Raw genomic sequence first — 23474 nt, forward strand, 5'->3', positions numbered from 1 at the left:
ACCAGGCAAAACACATGTAATTATATTTTAATGGAATTCAAATTAAACGGTCAAGCATTTTAGAAAAGCATTTTCATTCAACAAAACTTAACCATAAAGCAAAAGCAATTAATGATGGTTGTTGTTCAGTCATCAGTCATATTTAAAAAAAAAAAACACTATTTCACAAATTCTGCCAGGGTATGTAAACTTATGAGCACAACTGTACATACACACACACACACACACACACACACACACACACACACACACACACACATATATATATATATATGCGCGGCACGGTGGCCGACTGGTTAGAGCGTCAGCCTCACAGTTCTGAGGTGCGGGATTCAATCCCTGTCCCCGCCTGTGTGGAGTTTGCATGTTCTCCCCGTGTGGTTAGAGCGTCAGCCTCACAGTTCTGAGGTGCGGGGTTCAATCCCTGTCCCCGCCTGTGTGGAGTTTGCATGTTCTCCCCGTGCCTGCGTGGGTTTTCTCCGGGTGCTCCGGTTTCCTCCCACATCCCAAAAACATGCATTAATTGGAGACTCTAAATTGCCCGCAGGCATGACTGTGAGTGCAAATGGTTGTTAGTTTCTATGTGCCCTGCGATTGGCTGGCAACCAGTTCAGGGTGTACCCCGCCTCCTGCCCGATGACAGCTGGGATAGGCTCCAGCACGCCCGCGACCCTAGTGAGGAGAAGCGGCTCAGAAAATGGATGGATGGATATATATATAATATGCATATATGTCATATGTACGTACCCCTGTCATATTGGAATGAAAGTGTAGGTTGTCCCTTTTTTATAACCACTAGGTGGCGGTGGCATTTTGGAATGAAAGTGTACAGCTTTTTCATAACGACTAGATGGCGGCATACACATATAAAATGTGTAAGTTTTTTCCATTTGCCCCTATACCAATGTATAATGCGCACTATTGACTTTTGACAATTCTCTTGGGGAAAAAATGCACATTATACACGATTATATACGGTATTATCATTTATTTATTTTTTTATTTAAACCAAGTAAGAGAATTGTGAAAAGCACGTCACCTCTTCATTTTCTATCTTGAGCGTTGCCAAGCGAGTCTGAAGCTGCTGGTAGCGCATCAAGAGTTCCGTCTGGACAGGCTGCTGCGCGCTCACTTGGCACACCTGGCGGGAAAGCAGGACACAAACTCTGCTGTGATGACTTGATAAGGAGTGTGCAACAGACTAAAAATAGACCTTCAAATGAGCTCCCTATCTCCCGCTCACCTCGTCCCCCATGTGCGGCTGATAGTCAAAGCGTGCAGGAGGACAGAACATCTGACAGTGAGCGTCCATGAACTTGTGCTTGTCTCCTCGGACGTCCATGGCATCCACTGCTCCTTCTAGAACGTCCAAACCCTCGTGGCGAGACGTCTCTAGGCTATATTCGGCCGACAGGTAGGTTCTCAGGGTCCGCGTCAAGCTCGCATGGTACCCCATGTCACAACACTATGAACAGGAAATTAAACATCCTTTTCAATGTGTTCATTGATACCTAACAGTTGTTGATATCCTCTGAGCGGTTGTACCTACATCGATCATATCGGACACATCGTGGATATAGTATTTCGCCACCAAAGCATTAGTGGCTGCCAGATTGAGAAGATAATCATTGCGGGCTTTTGTACACTTGAGTTTGTTTTCAAAATACTTGGCTTGTCTCTATGAGAAAGAGAAACAGACATGAATGATAAACAAAGTGAGTGCAGTTTAGAGGTATTGCAGCCAAATATTGACTTTTGTCAGGTGGTTTGACACAATTTGACATCAATGTGTCATTTTTAAGACCTGTCAACAGAGGATTTAAGGATGTGAGTCATTTTAACTGATAAACCAGACAACTATATATATTATAAACATTTTACATCATCTTCTATGCCATTTAGTATCCATTTATCTATCTATTGATCTATGGTGCACTGATAACATTATTTTGTATCAAATTATCATTAACTGTAAAGTCAATCTACAGCATATAGTATCTTATTAATCATAAGTCAAGCAAAAGACACCTTCTCTTTCATCTTCTCCATCTTCTTCACAGAGCTCCGTCGCTGCGGTCGTTCGTCGTGACCGTATCGCAGCAAGGCGGCGCTGATGTCGTTGGCCTTGCCGATGTGCTTCTCCTCCTGCTTCTCGGCCTCCTTCAGCTTGCCCTCGGCGCTGATGCTCTCCGTGTGGTACATGTGGTACGTCTTCATCACCTGTCACCACACACACACACGCTCAATGTCAGGAGAAGTCGTGGTAAATGTAAAGGCGCTTTTTTAGGTACTCAAAGCGCTTTACCTACAGATGATATAGCATCAGGGGCAACTAGGGATTCAGTATCTTGCGCAAGGACACTTCGACATGGTTACAAGGGCTGAGGGTCGAACCCTAGTCCTAGCAAATGCTTGATGAAAGGGTTGTTATGAAAAAAATATCCAAGGAACTTTTCAGAAGCAACATTTTCATAACGACACAGAATTCAACCTAATTTAATAAAACTAGTTAATCATATTTGGAATCTTAATTTTAAAGGGATGGAGACTCTTCTAATGCCCTGAAATCCTGTTTCCATGCCAGTGTTGTATTGATCAGCGTATGTAACTCAATTTACCATAGCTGACATCACATTTAACTTCTTTTGACAGCAAACTAGCTGAGAATACAGTGCAACTAGTGCAATCCATTTCCACAACACATTTTACACAGTCGTCAGAATTTTTAATGATCAACTCACCGAATAATTGAATTGTATGCCCTTGTCTTTTATGTCTGTCTTTTTGTGTGTCTAGCGTTTTGCAAGTAGTGATTATATAGTATACATGGTAAGTCAAAGATCAGATATTACTATTAACAGAGAGTTCCTTGCACTCCATAATTTCACATCTGCCTACTAGTTCTGAGCTTCAGGGTGCAAAGCTCGCCGCTAGCCTTCCTGTGGTTGTAGTTGTTCTCCTGGTACTCCAGCTTCCTCCCGCATTTCAAAAACCTGCATGTTAGGTTAATTGAAGACTAAATTGTGTATAAGTGTACATTTGAGTATGAAAGGTTGTTTGGCTCTACAGTATGTGCCCCACAATTGTCTGCCAACCATTTCAGGGTTTCAGCTGCCTTGCACTGTTGCATAAGAAAAAGAATTAAACGAATAAGGAGAACAAAATTTTTATCTGCATAAATGATGGAAACCTTAGGTTTTACTATATGACTAAATAATGACCACGTTATATAGAAGGTGGTGTACATTATTTAAAAAAGTGTATCATGTAGTGTACAATGCTACATTTGTCAGGGTGATGCATTTGGTACCATTCATACACCGGGGAGTGTAACTTCATCATCTTTCTGAACTGGAGGCTTCGAGCTGGGTGTGTCTTTCCATTGCTTGTATTGCTCTGTTTGCCTGTTTGTCTTCACCATTGAATGCCAAACCAAAAACCATCCCAACAATTGCAGTGCTTACAAGCACTGTGTGTTTTTCTACTTTGTTAGCTTCCCTTTCCTTATCCTTTGTCAAACCCAACGACAAACACCCCTGAGACACAACATGGTGATGTCTAAAAGGAATGTGGTCACAAACGGCAAAAGACAACCGCTTAAAGGATTTATCAAGAAAGTTATACGTTACGCTGTTCGAAACGATTAATTCACTTCATGCTAAACTAAACAAACTTAACTAGTAAACGATAATCGACGGCAAACGAAAGCTGCCACACTCACTCCCAAATTATGGTTTCCCAGCAACCCCGCCTGTGAGCGATGTTCTAAAGGATAGTCAGATCGATAAACAAGGGAGGAACGGGCCTTTCATAGTGACAGCAAGCGGCACTCCCAATAGCAAACCAAACAGCACAAGAAGCCATCAGCCGATCAATAGCATATCACGCATGCAGCTCCCAAGTTTTGAAAATTTAATGCGAGCTCGAGGCACATGACTTCGTCTGGAATGATGTGAATAAACTATAGCAATTTTGATGCTTCAAGTGGAGGATCTCGAGACATGAATATGATACAACATGCATCAGCGGCAAGAAACAAACACATATTTCATTCAAAAAGTGTTGTAGCTGTTACATACAGTATGCTTTGTCAAGTCAAGTTTATTTATAAAGCCCTTCATCACAAAAGAGTCACAAAGGGCTTCTCAGGCTCACAGTTGACAAAGACTCAATCCATCAATCAATCAATCACTTTTTGATTAGTTTCTTTCCTTTTAACACCAAAAACGAGTAGTAGAAAAGACTATGATAACCCAAACCTGACACCCAGTACTGTCTTGAGATACGAGTTAATTTGTTCCGTAATGACACCTTGAACTCAAATCATCTTTCCCCATTGAAATGAATGGAAATCCGTTAATCCGTTCCATACTCCCCTCCAAAAAACAAGCCTTCTTGTAAGGAAAATAGTACTCTATAATATTTTACTTTTAGAAACTGTACTAATAACATGATCAAAAAGAATTTCAAGACTTAAAAAGTTTACGCATCTTATTTAATTAATTTCATTCAGTCATACGGGATTGAAATCTGAACCACTGGGAGGTTGACCAGCATCCCAGAGTGGATCGTGCTCAGCCTTTAAGAGTCAGTTCTACTGCAGCATAATACTGCCAATACTGGTATTTAGTACTGCACAACACATACAGCAGATGGCTTAATCGTCCTCAGCCAGACAAAGAGGCACTGGATACAGCTGTTTTCTATTTACAACACAGACCTGTTCTGCGAGTGAATGCACGTGCGCATACAATGTGCATACATGCGATCTGCACTATTGGAGTCTTTTGAATGCACACACAAACGAACAACCTTTCCCAACAAACAGATGTATCTGACCTTCAGCAGCTGCAGATACAGCAGCTGCTCATTTTCGCCGCTGTGAGAAAGACAGCCACTCTCCCGTCCACCCCAGGGAGAAATTCACAATAGATGAATGCAAATGTGACCTCAGGAGAAGTTAGAGGATAAACTGCTGATCAAGCAAGTCTTGTCGTGTACAATGTCAGGCCAGCCAGCTGTTGCACAGGTTGTGGTTTGACAGTTGAGAGGAGGGAGGATGTAGCAACGGCGAGAGACTGGCTGCTAACGCACACAAGGCCAGGCAACCTGTTATGGACATTAAAAAAAAAGGACAATAATATTTGTTTGACTCACTGTGTAGAGCTCAGTGGTAACTTTCACAAGCTCCTCATGCATCTGCACGCCAATATCTTTGCTCTGTAAAAGAAATTAGTACATATTAGAACAGGAGTGGGAAAACTTTAGTGCTAAAGGGCCACATTTGGTTTTTAAAACACACTGATGGGTCAGGTCATTTGTAGTGGAGGTTAAAAAAAAAAAGAAAAAAAATATTTTCTTTTATTATTAATACTTTTAATAAATTCATTCACTTCTTTATTAAACTTAATTTTTTAAATGTATATGTACTTTTTTATTTTCTAATATTACTAACCAATTGACAATTATTTTATATATTATATTATATATATATTATAAACTAAATTGTAAAAATATTTTAAATGTATACTGTATGTAAAATTGTTTATTTTACAAAAAATATTTTATCATTTACAATAAATTATTTCACCAAGTCTTTAATAAACTGAATTTCAAAATGTCAAATTTATATGAAATATCTGTTTTACTAATGTCCTTGATTTCACCAGTTCCAATAAATTAATTAACTAATTACTTAATGAAATAAATAAATAAATAAATAATAAATAAAAACATAAATACATGTTATTCCAACAATTTAGGACAAAACCCCTCCAAATTAGTGCAACAAATTCAACAGGATTCTTGATTGGAGCAGGCAGTATGTGGTCCTTTGGCCATATTTTGCCCACCCCTGTTTTTAACTTATATTCTAAATTTATAGTTGATTGGAATGAAAAACTCTTAAAATTTCTAACACAGCAACACTGGCTGCAGGTCATTTACAGGCAGGAGAAAGCTTTTTAATATGAATTTACTAACTATAAACCTAGCCATGTATTTAGATCCTAACACTTCCCTGAACCATATGAAACAGTTGAAAAGATGGCCGAAAATTGAAGACCCTAATCAAATATTATCCCACGTCCTAAGACATCTAGAAACATATTTTTGTAGTGACAGTTGCACGGATCAGTCATCATTCATGAATTTGTAGCGGATGACCCGTGACGATGCATGTTACGTATTATCAGTCTGGCTTGCACGCCTTCATCCATTTCATTCCAAAGCTGACCTTTTTGAAAAGTCTGAGGACATCATCGCCCACATGCGTCAGGCGGACAATGACGTTGTTGTTGTAGATGTCGCTGAGTGTGGCGTGGTCTCTGCTTTCCCGCCGGGTCTGGTCCAGGACCAAGTACCAGCAGTTGATAGTGGACAAAATATTTTGGTCCTTTCTGAAACAACAACAGCAAGATAGCACGAGCAGTTAATGGTGGGAACACCCGAACTTGAAACGTGGTTATGATTTGACACTGTTGTTGTTATGCTTGTTGAGGCGATATTGATTGATATTTTCACAAAGATCAAATCAGATCACATCAAATTGCAAAGTGAATCATCTTTACCCTAAAACAACAAACTGGCCAAACACTGAATTTTGGCTTATCTCTTGTCACCATCTCAAAATGTCTTCTCTAAGGTTGTAAACTTTACTTGGTCTTCACAAAAGATAGCTGGAGACACACACACCCGCACACAAAAATGCACACAAACACACAGCCAGCATGCGGGCTGCTCTTGCCTAATTGCTTGAGGGAGCATGTGAGTTCAATTATGTTCACACCGAAGAGTTTGTTTATCTTCTTTTTTCTTTAGGGAACTTTGGACCATTTTTCCACTGTCAAACCTTTGTGAGTGAGACACTGTTACGAAGCCTAGAAAGCATCTTGTCATAAAGGCTATCAAGGAGGAGAAACGACATCTCTGACAAGATAGCATTGCTTCTTATTATCTCCCTACTACACCCTACACTACGACACAAGACCTGCTGCTATAGATTAGGAAGAATGCTTCCATGATCAACTTTACAGTCTCCATTTTGGAAATACCATTTAATAGTTGCGCCAGATAGTTTTTAAACCCCAGCTTTTTTATTTTATAATTTTTTTTGTTTTGAAGAGCCTTTTAAAAGAATCCTGCTTGTTTTTCGATCAAGTCATTTAACATCTTTGGTCGTGCTTATCCCTGGCGCCTTATTGTTTGGCTTTTTCATTTCTTAAATTGATACAGAGAAGCTCATCACCTTTTCTTGCTTTTTCATAACGTATGATTATTTAATTTTTGATTTAGCAATGTCGCATTTATACATTTTTAAATTAGACTATAATGCTGACCATTCCTAAAAGAACATGCATTACAATCGTATAAGTATACCAACGTAAAGATTTAAATTATACTGTTCAGTGCTTTTACTCAAATTGACGTGTTCTCTGTTGAGTGAGTAATTAATCAGTAAGAATTTGGTGTATTAGGTGGAATTGATTGTTGATTAATCACGTGGCAAAATCGAGTGCATTTCTTGGATCCAACCAGTAGACTTAATGACAATACTGTGGCCTGGCTGTACAACAGATGGCCAAGCATATCTACACACCTCTACCCGAACCATCGTTCCCACACGAAGAAGAAGACCAGCAAAGGCACCGTTGCTATTTGCTGTCTAAAGAATTACAATGTGATGCCAGATATGGTCCATTCATGCACACCTGTGGGAAGCAATATTCTTCTTAATACTACACTAGCAAGGAAACAGGAGTTAAGAACAACATCAACATCTGTTGCAGTTACGGTTAGTTATAGCTGATTGGAGGGCATGTAAAACAAGAGCAACATGAAAAAAGTCTTCAGTCGATTAAAAATATAGTCATGCAAAATATACAGAAGGTGCTGACCATCAGCATCTTTTTGTTGTTCCCTTTTCATTCCTAAGCAGCAAAAAGGTAAAGCCGCCCTCCCCGCAGGCCTTTCGCTCAAAGCTAAGCACGAGTTTGATTATTGACACAGGATGCCATGAGATTAACTGTAAAATATTTTGGCTGTTGGCCTCTCTTCAAGAAGGACGAGAAAAAGTAACATTCATGACCAAGGTTTTGCAGGTCAAGAAAACAGCAGTCAGCTAAAGAAAAGCAAAAAATCCTACTATATATTATTTGATGCAAAATACACTTTGGTTAGGTGCAGAAAGTAATTTGCTGCATGTTGAATTTTCCTTGCTCGACTGTGAGGAAAAATAACTCTTATTTAAACCAGCGGTCCTCAACCTTTTTTCATGTCATCTCGCAAACACATTTCGACAGACCGGCCGGCATTGAAACAAATAAATATGAATGATAAATAAACAAATCACCATTACACTGAATTTAGTTGTTGTAAATAGTGGGAGCCCTGTACTAATTTCTCAACAAGCTGGTCCCATCTTGGGGTAATCGGGGTAAACTTATCTTTGAAAGCCAGGTGCTTTGGCTCCAAGTGCCGAAGCAGTTTTGATGGCTTCATAGCGTCATTTGCTAATCTTTTCGCAACATATTACGCAGAGCGTCAACTAGCAAAAAGTCCCACTTTAGTGTGACTGCAGATATAGTCTCTTAAATGCAGGTTTCTTTTTCTCCGAAGTTGTAGCCTCTTCTTGTGTTTCATTATGTTCTCTTTTTCTAAGAACCTCTCAAAGAATGTGAGGTTTTTTTTTGCACATTTTTGTTAGCTTGTGGGCTGATTTTTTTTCCAGATTGCGTGACTGAGATGAGTGCTTTGACAGAGGTACAGTCAGATGCACCCGATTTTCAAAAGTGAAAACTTCTTTCAGACCCTAAAGAATAAAATCAAAATACAGTATTTTTGTTCAGTCTCTCTGTGCGGCCCAGTACAAGTCCACGGCCTACCTAGTGGTTGGGGACCCCTAAAATTAAGCGACTTTTATATAAAAGAGAATCTATCACTTGATGTTCCAAACTCCTGTTTCAATACCAGTGATTGATTGAGCAGAATAATTTTGCCCAGAGGAGTCATTGCCTAGCAACCTCCATGGATGTATTTCAACTTCCCATAGCTGACGTCATGTTTCCTTCTTTGGACAGCAAACAAGTTGTGACAGAGCACCGAAGTAGTGCCCGCCATTTTGCCAATCAATTCCACACAATCGACAGAATTCCACAAATAATTTATCAGTTATCATCCTCGTCTCTACTCTGTATCAGAGGCGGTCTGAGCATGTCCTCTCTGTTTGTGTGACACTAGAAATAAAAGCCTAATGGTTCTGAAACTGAGACTGGAACTAAGGGGTAGAGACTTTGTAGTCACTGTAGTAACTGAGAGGAGAATGAAGCCTTTGACAGGCATTTATACTGATGACCATTTTAAGTGATGGGAGTAGCGGTTTGGGCGAGGGGGGCTAGGACAACGGGTGACAAGAGTAGTGAAGCAATGGGAATATCTTACAGGGGTTTCCCTTTGACTGAACGGTCCATTAATCAACATCGCAGAGATGGCAGCTTTGCCTGCCTTGACTACATTTATGTAATTGGCCAAAAAGACTGAAATAGAGCTGGACAGACCACCAATGCCAACCGCTGTTATGCCTGACAAAAATAGACAGGTAACAACATGTGCATGATTTGAATTGAGGGTGTCTTGTGAAACATGTACCCAAGCAAACTAGAACTTGGTGCCAAAACATAGAGATAGAGAGTGTGTTTGATTCATGACAACCGTAAAGAATGAAGGAATGAATAAATACATAAATACACAAATGAATAAAAGAGCCACTATATTGCATTCTTTAGACAGTAAGCTCAGTTATTCTCTGTGACCGGTTTGGAAATTTGAGGATTGAACAGTTGACATCTAGTGTGAAGTTGTTTGAGAATGGAAATGAAATGACAAGCGCAGAGAAAATACGAGCTTGGCGGGGGCTGGTAGAGTGGGTAAAGACTAGAGTCTGACCTAGTTGGGAGGAACACAGCAGCCTGAGGCCACGGGCTTCCTTGGCCCTGGCTGCATTTTAGGTCAATTCTTCTGCGTTCTTCTTTTTTGCATTGTTCATCCCTTTGTTCCATGCCAGTATAGTCCTGTTTCTACCAAGCAGTACAGACCCTTGGGTATGGGCATTTTCGTGAATTTCCATTGTAAAATGTTGTAAAGGCTACCAACACTAGAAAAAACAAAAACAAAACAAAAAAACTATCCTTATATTGTATCACTTTTTGGCACCCTTTGAGGTACCAGTCTACAGTACATAGTACAGTACCTGCTGTAAAGGCTTAACAAGACACTCTGCTACTCGTTGGTTGGCAGAGAATTATCACTTCTGTGCGAGAATGGTAATGGAAAGAACACAAAAATGCTCCCTAACTCAAAATACTGAATGTTGTGTCCTCCATTTACTTTTGTTTACTGGGACTCATTTGTGTAGATGAATCAGCAGGTTTATCTTTACAAACCTTACCAGACCAAGCTGAACTGAACTGCTCGGTGGATTTATTTGATCCAAGTGCAATTTGCACACCGCAACTCCTTGAGGAACATGGAATGACCATTATGTAGAACTCGGGGAACACATCCAAAACTTGAGTCAGAAACCTTGTCAAGAAAACTGGCTGGAAATTACACTTTCAAAAATGTTTTTTCATTGTGGAGCAAACCAGATCATCCAAGTGTAAAACTCCTTGGCGATAACATGCTAACCTCATTCAGAAATGACCAAAGGTCAAACACTAACCACAGATCTACCGTGTTGCCAACGTAGCGTGTGAAAACGTTAAATGAAGTCCAAGCAGTGCAGGGACTCACTTGAAATGCTGGTGCTCTCTGGAAGTGCGGATCTTAGACGAGTAGCGCTCCGCAAGTTTGTCCAAGCCTCTGGAGAACTCCAGTTGGAGCTCGGCCTTCCGGCGGAAGAAGTCCTGCAGGTCCTGCAGCAGCTGAAGGCGGGATTCAGACTGCTGCTCCAAACAACGGAACTGCTCCACCAGCTGGTTACGGATCTCTGCAGATCAACAAGAGAGATCAAACTTAGTAGGAGAAGAACCAGTGATGGTACATGGTGGACAATGTTTGACCCTGTTATAATTACACTCTAACACACAGCTGCAACTAGGAAACTATCACGCTAGCGGAAGTACTTGATTTAGAACAAAGACATCCTAATTGGATAAAAGCAGATGTCTAACTGCATTTGTCTGTTGCGAAATGTGTGTGTGTGTGTGTGTGTGTGTGTGCATGCGCATTGTGACATGCAGGTCTGTATATTGCTGTAGACAGCACAGAAAACATAAACTAGGTCAGCATGCATTGTGCTGTGAGAGCATTCAGAAAGATTTGTCTCAAAACAGCAAATAAGAGGAATTCTTTTAATTACAAAATGGCTGCAGTTTTCAAATTCAGAGGGTAGGAAACTTACCGCCTCCCATCATATGCAGACACAGAGGGGATAATATGAGTAGGCAAAACAAGTGACGTGAAGTATAGTTTCTAGATTATGAGGACAAATAGGACAATTTATCTCTAGAAGAAGCAATGAGCTATTGGAAGTGTTTAACCAAGGAAGGGATAGTTGCTTGTAGTAAACTTAAACATTATTATTTCATTCAATTTTCATTCTCTCATATCATTAGATCACTTTATATTTAATTGAAAGAAAATATTTGCATGTGTTGTCATCACTTATGTTGCAAACATATTTATACTTTTGTAGGTTATGTTATAGTTTCTCTTATTTATTTGCTGCTGAACTTTCTGCACTGTCATGATTGACATGTTATGTTATGAAAACATACTTTCTTTGCTAAAATAAAATACCCAAATAAATTTAGAATATAGAAATTGGAGAATGTGTTTTTCCATACAGATACATTAATTTTAAGACTGACCTTCGAAAGACAATTGTTTTAACACTTAACAGAGAAAAACAGACCATTAGATAGAATGACAATTAAGATTAAAGCCCAACTAAACATCTTCACTTCTAAAATATCAATATAACATCTTCAAAAATAAAGTATGAGGTAGGTACAGTTTGCTGGTTCTTGTTGAGAAAGATGAGCATGCCAACATAAACATAGGCTACTGACAGTCATTGCAGAAAATGTGAACAAAGCTTAATGGCATTACCATTCATTTCAATGGGGAACGCTGATTTGAGATACAACCTTGGTCACGGAAGAAATGAAACTAGCATCTCATGGCACCACTGTAGTGCAGTCCATTTTGCAAGCACGATTTACAGCAATCTACTGTATTTTCACACGAACCAGAATTCTCAATGATCAAATAATCACCTCATCGGTTATTCTGCCACTCCCAAGTTAAGATATGTTAATTATACATTTAGTGACGCACACACCCACACACACAGTAGACAAAGCTCTCTGTCTGTATGAGACATTAAAACAGTTGAGGGGCATTAAGAAGGCTTTACAGACATTTTCAAACATGCATAAGATTTCCTCACACATAAAGGAACTTTGTGGCATTTCAATAAAGAAAAGACCTTTTATTTTGTTTTAAAATTATAGAAACTATAAGACAAAGGACATTGGTAAATGTCTTCCAGCCTGTGATTGAAAATGTGAATGAAACTGGAGGAATATAAACAAAGAAAAAATAAATATGTGGTCCCTAGCTGGGTGGAGATGTTATCCTGACGGCCCGCTTTAGTGGTGCAGTTGCCTGGTTACATGCCTCTGGAGGCATCTGAGCCAGAGCCAGCCAGTCCTCTCTCTCTCTTCTGACACTTGCACCAGTCGCTCGAGTTGGCGTTTGGTCAAGGACACGAGGCAACTATCTTTGCTCGGAAATGCCCAATAAACAGTCCGGACTGAAGAGCAACGAGGCAGCAATCCAATCCAAAATAGAACCAAATGTCACCGTGCTGAAATTGATCACAACATGTAGGACTTTTTTGCAAACAGTGAGTGCATACGGCAAACCAATGGCAAAATGTCATCAGCTAGACATCAAACAGACTATTTCCAATCGCTCTCCTGTTGGCAGGTTATTTTTAGAAGCTAAAGTGTTACCAGGGACTGTGCAGTATTGCACTACATGCGATGAATGATTCAAGCGTTCTCAGAGCGCGCATAATCACGCGAGGACACGGGCGAGCACTTCACAGTTCAATGTAATACACGGAAAAATTCCGCTCTACGTCCCACACAACATCAGGTTCTCAAATCTAATTGAATATGAAGGTGCACAGCCACAGGGATGAGGAATTTGTCTAACAGTACCTATTTATAATGTGATTAGCTGGCCAACCCTAATGATCAACATCCTGGAGGCTGCAGTAACACTAAGGTAGAAGAAACGGAATACATTATAGTGGAACCACCAAAGTCTAATCGGAAATAGTTCATTTGTTCCAGACTCCAAAAGTCACCAACACAATCTCTTTATGAACTGCACAGGCAACGTTATAAGTAGGGATGCTACTACGATAGTATCGGTGTCGATATTCTTCGTCTGTAATCTCACTTATTTACTTACTTACTTATTTACTTCAGGGCTGTGAGACAGACTAGAGTAGATCAGTGGGTTCTCAGACTTATTACACCAAGAACCGCCTGAAAAAATACTTAGCTCCCTGAGTACTACCATCATTACCAACATTAACATTACAGTTACAGTAGGCCTAACTGTCCATCAAAACTGAGACAGAGGTTTTATTCCTAAAAAGTGCACTACCAGGCAAAAATATGAAGACAGTTCTCCATTCAATACCATGCGAAAGTGTTTTAAAACTGGTAGTGTATCATTAATATTATTGTAAATCACTGTACCGTTACGCACACTTTGAACAATAACTGTGCCTACTGTAAATATAGGACAGTTTTTCAAAAAATTCTTAAAAAGTATGATTCAATTAAAATACATTGGTCATGACAGTTGAATATAAATATACTTAAATATAAGTTTATAAAGAAACAGTTCATTAAGATTAAATGCAAATGTATTTGACTAAAAATAAATAAATACAACTGAACTGTACTTGGGAAGTGATTCTTTCACATACCGCAAGTCGGAGCTGAGTAGGGGTACTAGTACTACATTATCAGAACTACTGCAGTAGATGACAGTGCTGCCACAAGAAAACTAAAATACTGTAAAACTATCCATCCATCCATCCATTTTCTGAGCCGCTTCTCCTCACTAGGGTCGCGGGCGTGCTGGAGCCTATCCCAGCTGTCATCGGGCAGGAGGCGGGGTACACCCTGAACTGGTTGCCAGCCAATCGCAGGGCACATAGGAACAAACAACCATTCGCACTCACAGTCATGCCTACGGGCAATTTAGAGTCTCCAATTCATGCATGTTTTTGGGATGTGGGAGGAAACCGGAGTGCCCGGAGAAAACCCACGCAGGCACGGGGAGAACATGCAAACTCCACACAGGCGGGGCCGGGGATTGAACCCGGGTCCTCAGAACTGTGAGGCTGACGCTCTAACGAGTCGGCCACCGTGCCGCCCTACTGTAAAACTAGCCACACTTTAAAGCTCCCGTATTTTGGCTATTTAGCCCTCCATACTGTGACTCTCACACAAGGACCAAGTATAAGTGTCGCTTTCATTTTTTTTTTAAAAACACGTCATACGAGTGTCCACAAAAGGCCCCTCTGACAGCTAATATACTTCTGTTCGACCCAGGTTTGTAGCCGCTTTGTCCATATTTGGCTAAGACCACCTTCTTTCCTCCGATTGGTCGCATCTGTGTAGAAGACCCACTTGTGAGAGCACATGTGTTTGTTATGTTTACAGCGCTGGCTCGGGAGCGGAAAGGAAAGGTGGAGATCTTCACTAGTGACGTAGATAAGTTCGAGAAATTCGAATGAACTGATTTCAGGCCTCTCGGCAGAAAAACTCAGGAGCTCAGGAATGCGTGGACGATTTTAATTCATATTTCACATGTTTACTGAGGCACCATAGAGACAATATTACATCCCAAATACTAGAAAAAGTTGGTCTGACAAAATACATCCCCTTTAAAGAGATCTGACAGACACATAACAGAGGGAACAGGAAAGAGTTTGCACCACTTGGGGCAGTAGTAGCAGACTTTGAAAACTGCACGAGATATCAATGCTGCACACAAAAAAACTGAAATAAAACTATTCACACTTTAAAGATGACAGACACGCAATACAGAGGGAGCAGGAAATAGTCAAACTTGCACAGTAACCAAAAACCATTATGCCTTCAGCTACTTTCTATTTGTGTTAGCCGCTGTAAATTTAATTTGTAATTGATATTTAATTAAAGTTGTTACTCATCTTTTCCTGAGCAACCCTCCTGTGTTTTGATCAAAAACCATGAAAAAGCCAAAGAAAACACAAAACAGCTAAAGGCTCACAAGACCTGCTGACGTTTTTCATTTGAATTTTCAATTTTTGTTTTATCTTTTAGGCATGTTTTAAAAGAAAATTGCGGTTGAGGTTTCACGATATTCCCTGGCCAATTGCTCTGCTTATGAATCTCCGAGCTTTCATTACATACCAGATCCTGTTTTTAAACACATGCATGCTGACGTGTATTCAGTGCTGCCACTGTGCTTAAAAGCACAATTCATGTACTGAGAACATGCTGTGATGTAGTAGCTACATGTGTGGACTTCTGCTGGACACAGAAAGGAGTGGGCCATGTTGCCTTTAAGGCAAGGCTGCTTGTGCAACAATGCAATACTGAGGAGTCATTGTCGTGGAAGCAGCCTGCTCCGGTTAGCCCGCCACAGCTAGTGCTGCTCTCCGGGGCTGCGTCTGCATTTCGCCATGCGTGGCTAGTCACATGTGTTCTAACCCAGACTGACACGTTGACATCATTTGGTTCGAATCAAGACCGTGAACGTCTGAATGCACTCACGACCACGCTACGCTTTTAGGGGCCTATACGTGCATGAGTTCACGTGTTGGTTCCCTTGATCCAATTGCTTCAAATGTTGTCTGCGCAACCGCAGGACAGGAAAATCCACATTGCGCTGTGCTGACATTCCAAGCAGGTTTCACTTTAAACGGTATGACACCACAACGCAGGGTCTGCAACTTCACACGCTGGCAACAAAGACGTAGTTTCGCTGTCGTAATGTAGCTCTGACGTTTCAAGGCAGTGTCAGCCTGGCCATTCTTTTATTATGATGAATAAACAGTGAGGGCTTCCGCCTGTGGCCACGTGCACTCCATGGAATGCATATACTGTATCTACACTCAATAAGGCAACAAGGGGAAAACATGAAAGTTCATACCCAGTACAAAAAAACATATCTATAACATACAAATGTGTGTGGGTATGTAGTAAAATGCAATTCTGTTACTAAACATACTACACACAGGTATACTACGTTTTCATCATCTTTAAAATAAAATTTTAAATGGCATTAAAAAAAACAAAAACAAAAAAACACGATGCAGTAATTTCACCCTAGAAACAAAAACTTTTATTGTGGAACAATGGCTAGTGCTATCATAGATGCTAAGGTACAGTAAACTGTTCAGAACAAGCTCAAGATCAAGATTTTGTACACAAACTGACAATATGTTAACTGAAAACTGTATGTTTGAATGGCATTCAAAGCAAAACTATGTATTATTTTTACCTTTGAAAGTAAACTTCTACTATAGTGGACGGTCTAGTGCTGGCCTAGATGCTAACGTCACTGTTCAGAACTGTCTCATGTTTTCTTTTTCCAAACACAGGGTCACACAATGTGTACCTCAAGGGAATATTTAAATTGAAAACTGTGTTTGAATGGTATTCAAAGGAAGACTATGGCAGTAGTCACACCAGAAACAAAACTACTATTGTAAACTGGCCTTGCGCTAAGATGCTAACATCAATGCTAATGTTGTTCAGACTGTCCAGAACTGTCTCATGCTTTTTAAAGAACATACTAAAATGTTCACATATTTATTATTTTAACTTAAACGTATATTTGAATTGCACTCAAAGCAAAACTATGTACAGTATAGTAATTTCATAAAGACAGACTATTACTATCACGCTAGCAAAACTTTTTCATCTAATAGGAGTCCAGAAGAAAGGAATAATAATGATTTTCTATGTGATCATTTACTGCTGCTATTGTGATTCATCATTAGATGCAGGAAACTTATTTTTGGTTTAGTTTACAGAAACTGTGGTAATCAATTTAGTAGATGACTAACCACTTTTTCCATTTCATGAATATTAGCTCATCGATGAAATATTTGACGATATTCATCCATTCAAGTCCAAGCATGTACAGTTCTTTGCGAGCTATGTGATCAGATATGTCACTATTTATGAGTGTGCGTGTGTGTGAGTGTTAATTGTGCTGCTGCGCTGCCAGTAAGTCAGCACTACTGCAGCCAAGTGTCGGTGTCAAATGAGCCCACTCGCCGCTTGAAGCCGATCTAATCCCAGTTCCAAAATGATCTTAACATGTCGGCTTATAAACCTCTCAGGAAATGGAGACGTGAATGAAGACGTGATACAACGCTGTGGCGGCTTTCCTAGTGGTCGGCGAGGCCGAAGAGTGAATAATCGACCAATATGAGAGTCAACGAGAACATACAAAAAGCATGAGTCTTTTGTTTCAGAACGAGCTTTGATCATTTCTTCTATCAGTTGTTTTTGAAAACATCGTTATACTGGGATGTCGTGCCAGTGAAAGACAGATTTTTACAACTGTGGCAGTTGAGTTAAGCACAAGCTTTTTTTTTTTCCTTGTGTGGAAAGCTATCATAGAGACTGTCAATTTGGAGAAATGTCAAGGATGTCAACATTTTGCACAACACCCTCAGCGAGCCTCATATGACTTCAGCTCACTGAGTGTCAACCTGTTTTTTTTTTGCGACAAGGAGCTGCCTCAAAAAGGGCTGTTCAGAGAAGAATATACTGTACTATCCACCGCGTGAGGCTAGCAGACTAAGTCATTTTTTAACATGATTTTATTGTCCACAAAAAGCTATTTGATAAAATAAGTCTTTTTGCTCATGTATACCTATTCCATTTTAGTTGTCATATTGTATATTGTTGTCAAGGACATTACAACCAGACGGCACGGTGGCCGACTGGTTAGAGCATCTGCCTCACAGTTCTGAGGACCGGGGTTCAATCCCCGGCCCCGCCTGTGTCGAGTTTGCATGTTCTCCCCGAGCCTGCGTGGCTTTTCTCCGGGCACTCCGGTTTCCTCCCACATCCCAAAAACATGCATGGTAGGTTAATTGAAAACTCTAAATTTGCCGTAGGTGTGTATGTGAATGGTTGTTTGTTTCTATGTGCCCTGCGATTGGCTGGGAACCATTTCAGGGTGTACCCCGCCTCCTGCCTGATGATAGCTGGGATAGGATCCAGCACGCCCGCGACCCGAGTGAGAAGCGGCTCAGAAAATCGATCGATCGATCGACATTACAACCAGCACTTTGTCTTTCTTTAGTGGAGGCATAAAAAAATGGGTAGTTGCAGAAGAATTTTTTTACGTATTGTAATTTTCATCGTATTATGTGTATAAGATGGATGTTGTCAAGATTAACATTTCCGACCTGTCATAGTGAAATATCAATTGATACAAAAACTGTTTGGATGTACATTGTCTGCTTGCATTTAATATATTATATCTATATTTTTGTGCGTTCGTGGGAACTTGACCAATATGCATTTCTAACCGCCTAACATATACTTAATACAATGCGTATGAGGTTAAATGGAAAATCTTAACTTTTTAGGGGCGAAATGTGTTAGTCTCAAATGTTGACGATTTTGTATTAGTATTAGTATTATGACGACAAGTTTGAGCCTGAAACAGGCTAATCACTGTATTGTCGCATTAAAAAAAATTAAGTCTCTTTTAACTTCTTGTTTTGTGTTGACCAAACACAAAAAGTCAAAAATTAGAGCCCTTATCCCCCCCCCAAAAAAAACTATTATTGCCTCATCAACTGTGACATGGTGCTGTGAAAGGACGATGATCCACAAAAACTGCTTTCAATTCTCTGCTGCATGCACATCCTGCACAGGGTTAGCTCTTCTCCTTTTTAGCCACACATTTAGCCTCAGAAGGGAAAATCCTTTCGTGGTTTATAATTGATGCAGACACCATCCATTATTGATGCACTTTCTCAACTGTTTGCTGGGTGACCTTCTCCAGCTGCACTTCAATCATTATATATATATATATATATGTTCTTTCTATGCATTATAATTAGTATTGTGTATGATATCTGAGATGTATGATGGATTTTAGGAAGATTTCCCAAGAGAGGAATTGGACCAACCCCCCCGTTGGGTGTGCATCTTAAAAACTGCAGTGTGAAAGTCATCTGCAGTAGCCTCACATTGCAGCCTGCTTACTAGTCATGCAGGCTCCATGGCTCTGAAGGAACCGGTTTGGTCAAGTTTGGACGAAAGTGTACTGCCAAAAAAAGATCATAAACAAGTGGGAGGGATAAAAGACATTTCCATTGGGGATGCAACTGCAGATAGACCCACCCCTCAGCATTGCACACAGACATTAAGCTTGTTCTAAAGTTGCACAATTGTCAGAGAAGCAGCACCGACCTTTCACTTGGCTTTCATATTCGGCTATAATCTCTTTGTCCTTCTTCACTTTGGCCTGCGTTGACATGTTTGGAAGGAGGGAGGCTGGGTGGCCCAGGGGTGGAGGCGGCTAGGGGCTGCGCCGTTCGTCCGTCTGCACTCGCTCCTTTTCTCCGCGTCGGCGATCACAGGGCCGACATAGCCCGAGAATGCGGCTCAATGTCGGATTTCTCTTCAGATGCGTCGGCTTGCGTCCGTGTTCTGCGACGGTACTGCGTTCAAGGCGACGTCGAGCACGAGCGAGCCAGACCACTCCTCCCTGCAAGGACTAGTCCTCCACAAGAACTCCACAAAGACGAGGCACATTTGACTTGCATTGTAGAAGAGGGAGAAAGAGAGAGAGAGGGGGAAAAAAAACTGAACGGAAAGATGGTAATGACTCTCTCTCTGACTGAATGGACATGTAAGTCAATGTGAAACTCCTCCCCTGCAACACACACAAACACACACTTCCCCAGTTGCACTTTCTTGTGCATGCAGAAGTCATATTTCATGTCACTAGTCCATAGTCCAGGGTGTACCCCGCTCCAGCTCACCCACGACCCTAATGGGGGAAATGAAGGCGAGAATATTGGAACATTCTTTGCGGTCAGTCAAGTGTAAAAAGAAGTTGGCCAACCGTTATTAGTAAAACGTAACAAAAAAAGGTATGACTTTAATGACCGATGTGTGATGAGCATGAGATGTGCGTCGCAGAATGCATCTCATTTTTGATTGCAATGGAAGAAGTTAACCAGTGTTACTGGTAAAACAACAACAACACAACACTGTCTAAACTTTGAATACAACAATGTTTTATGTAGATATATTGTTCAAACGATTGTTCATAAAGGTCTGCTATATACAGTTTTATTTCACTTGTGAAGTTTTGTAATAAATAAATCCCAGAAGATTTGGATTGTCGGGGTGCTATTTATAGCATGGCTGTTGGAAAAGAAAGTTGAGTTTTAAAAGGGTTATCAGACGGTAAGAGAGAATATTGCAGTTTTGTTGCCATGGAGCCTATTTTGGACTGCAGTCATTTTCTCTTTTTGCCATCCCGACTCGCTGTTGATAGTTATTAAAGCTCACTCACTACAGTGACTCCGAGCCAGGGGTGTTTTTGGATGTCCTGGAGGCCCCAAGTACGAAGGATCATGAAGACCCCCCCCACCCCCACACAAAAAAAAATTAAAAATCGAGGACAATCGATAAGCAAAGATATATTTTATTAAATATAGTGATCGACATAAACAAAGGCTTGCTTTAAATAAACAAGCCTGCTCGAAGGGAGAGGCATTAGGGAAAGTAACGAATCCTGACATTTCATTACAGCACAGGTGTCAAACTCAAGGCCCGGGGCCCAGATCTGGTCCACCGCATCATTTTATTAACCCACGAAAGCAAACCATGTTTACTGTTAAAATCTGTTTCAACATTGCAAATAGTCGTTAGTTTTCCATTGTTACTAAAAGACTTTAAAATAAATCCAACAATAGTTGAACAAATTGTTTTCCTTGATTTCGTATTTCAAAACAAGTTATCCATCATTTTTTTGTGATATGTACTGTAATTATGTAATAATGATCAGGCGATGATACATTTACACGGTTTCACTGTCATAATGGCCCTCGAATGGAAACCATAACGACAGTGTGACCCCTGACAAAAATCAGTTTGACACCCCTGCGTGATAGTGTCTAAGGGGGTTCCAGTTGTGTCGTTGAAGTTGATCATAATAATAATTAACCATCTCAAGTGGCGCTCCTCTAGTAGCCACCAGCCATTAACAGCTGGTAAGGGCTGTTGCCGCACTGTCTGAAGCAGTGCCATTGTTTTGTCATTGATATGGGCCAATGTCAGCCGTCTCTCAGGGCCCCATTCAGCTATAGGTAATTGCTTGCGTTGCCTGTCCTATTGCGCTGTCTCTGCCCCAAGCTCATATGAACTCTCTGCACATCATGCTCATATCCTGCCGTACAAATGCATCACAACAACAGATGCCCGTTATCCACAAAATCAAATCACGGTTTTGCCGTTATGGCTTATGTCAGCAGCTCACATTTGTCTCTCTGATGTGTCGAAACATGGAGGACCGTGTTCTACACATTCTAACAATAACTTCACTAACCACCAACAGCACTTACAGTAGATTAGCTAATTGGTCTCTTCACATGCTTTATCTATATATTTCTTTTACAGAATCATTCCTTGGTTTGTTGCTTCTTTGTTTTGTCCTCATTAGTCCTATCCCAGCCGACTTTGGGCAAGAGTTAAGTAGGGTAAGCCTGGAATGGTCTGCAGTCAATCACATATACACAAATAATCATTCCCACTCACATCCATGTCTTTATGTCAATATTTGAGTCTGTTGGGGAGGCAGGACCAGATCTTCAAGTATTTTTCCAATGTCGAAACTAGAGGAGGGTTGACTTGCACTCAAATTTTATTTTGAGAATGCACAGATGGGCCAAGTCATTCGTAGATGAAGTAAAAAAAAATAATAATAATAATTAAAAATGAATGTGTACTGTATGTAAAATATGTGAAATTATTTTTTTATTCTGAAGTTATTGTCATTTTAAATTGAATTATTTTTACAGCATATGCATATAATTAATCAAACAATTATTAATGAAAATACATCAAAGTGTTCATGTAAAATTAAACTGGTAAACAAGTCAACCAATTTTATAAAGAGATATAAATACATTTAAAAAAATTATAGATACGTTTTAATGAACCAACTTGATGAAGAAAAACTCCAATCAAATGCTTAATTAATGCAAAAAGTTTCACTTTCATATTTACTTTTACTTTTCCCACCTCTGATCTAAACTTTACTGTTCCAGAAGCCATGTCGACTGTTACATTGTTATTATTATTATTATTTAAGCTACAGCATTCTAAAAGTGCGTTACTGCCCTCTGCTGGTGCAGTAGACGCAATTAACATCATTGTGTGTAGCTGTAACTGCACGTTTAAAAAAAAAAAATCAACCTGTAGCATCCTTTAAACATGTATTTTAGTTGCATTTAAATATCCATCAATCCATTTTCTGAGCCGCTTCTCCTCACATGGGTCGCGGGAGTGCTGGAGCCTATCCCAGCTACCATCGGGCAGGAGGCGGGGTACACCCTGAACTGGTTGCCAGCCAATCGCAGGGCACATACAAACAAACAACCATTTGCACTCACATTCACACTTAAGGGCAATTTAGAGACTTCAATTAACCTATTAACATATTTTTGAGATGTGGGAGGAAACCGGAGTGCCTGGAGAAAACCCACGCAGGCACGGGGAGAACATGCAAACTCCACACAGGCGGGGCCGGGATTTGAACCCCAGTCCTCAGAACTGTGAGGCAGACGCTCTAACCAGTCGTTCACCGTGCCGCCATTTAAATATCTATTTCAAAATATTCTTACTCAATGTCATTACTCATAGTATCATATACAGCGCGAGCATAAACAAAACAAAACAACCTCCCCTGGATACGCTTCAGAACAAGGTAAGATTCCCTGAGGTTCCATCCAGTGTGTCATCGTGTGTTCATACCTGCTCACCTTTGACTGTGAAATCCTAAATATAGTCCGTGTCGCCACGTTTAAAGGGTTGGCGTCACAGAAGAAGTCGAATGACGCCTGCCTGGGAGCATGCATGTCCAAACAATACATCAACCCTCGTGGACACCATGATAATGACAATAATGTCACTGCACTGAAAAAAAAGAAAAAAAGTGTTAAAAAAAAAAAACAAGAAAAACAAGTAATGAAATGAGGATGATATTACCTTATTTAAGCAAAATGATCTGCCAACGGGAACAGGAAAATTTGACCTGGCAAGATTTCGCAAATAAGTAAACAGTGGCTAGCCTCAAAATTCCCTCAAGCAGGCCCTAAAATTATAACATTATGTCATGCACTTTATTTTTTG

At 40.3% G+C, this 23474-nt stretch overlaps 1 protein-coding gene across 7 annotated transcripts in view; it reads right to left on the bottom strand.

Annotated features, from left to right (window-relative positions):
• Nucleotides 1-23474, bottom strand: part of LOC133483071 (SLIT-ROBO Rho GTPase-activating protein 3-like) — a 40839-nt gene that overhangs the window by 15424 nt on the left and 1941 nt on the right. For 3 of the 7 annotated variants that reach the window (XR_009790006.1, XM_061783647.1, XM_061783648.1), the window contains exons 1-10: nt 23331-23469; nt 23105-23258; nt 19521-20103; nt 10789-10984; nt 6236-6398; nt 5158-5220; nt 2029-2220; nt 1550-1678; nt 1244-1465; nt 1040-1141 (exon numbers count right to left, since the gene is read on the bottom strand). Coding sequence is in view for 6 of the 7 variants with exons in the window: in XM_061783647.1 (XP_061639631.1) it covers nt 1040-1141; nt 1244-1465; nt 1550-1678; nt 2029-2220; nt 5158-5220; nt 6236-6398; nt 10789-10984; nt 19521-19587 (1134 nt within the window). In the remaining variant the exon portion in view is untranslated. Of the gene's footprint in view, nt 1-1039; nt 1142-1243; nt 1466-1549; nt 1679-2028; nt 2221-5157; nt 5221-6235; nt 6399-10788; nt 10985-12108; nt 12245-19520; nt 20104-23104; nt 23259-23330; nt 23470-23474 lie in introns of those variants that run through there. The other 4 variants (XM_061783643.1, XM_061783645.1, XM_061783644.1 and 1 more) reach the window with 4 other exon arrangements.

Source organism: Phyllopteryx taeniolatus, chromosome 9 (genome assembly GCF_024500385.1).
Source record: "Phyllopteryx taeniolatus isolate TA_2022b chromosome 9, UOR_Ptae_1.2, whole genome shotgun sequence".
NCBI classification, from domain to species: domain Eukaryota; kingdom Metazoa; phylum Chordata; class Actinopteri; order Syngnathiformes; family Syngnathidae; genus Phyllopteryx; species Phyllopteryx taeniolatus.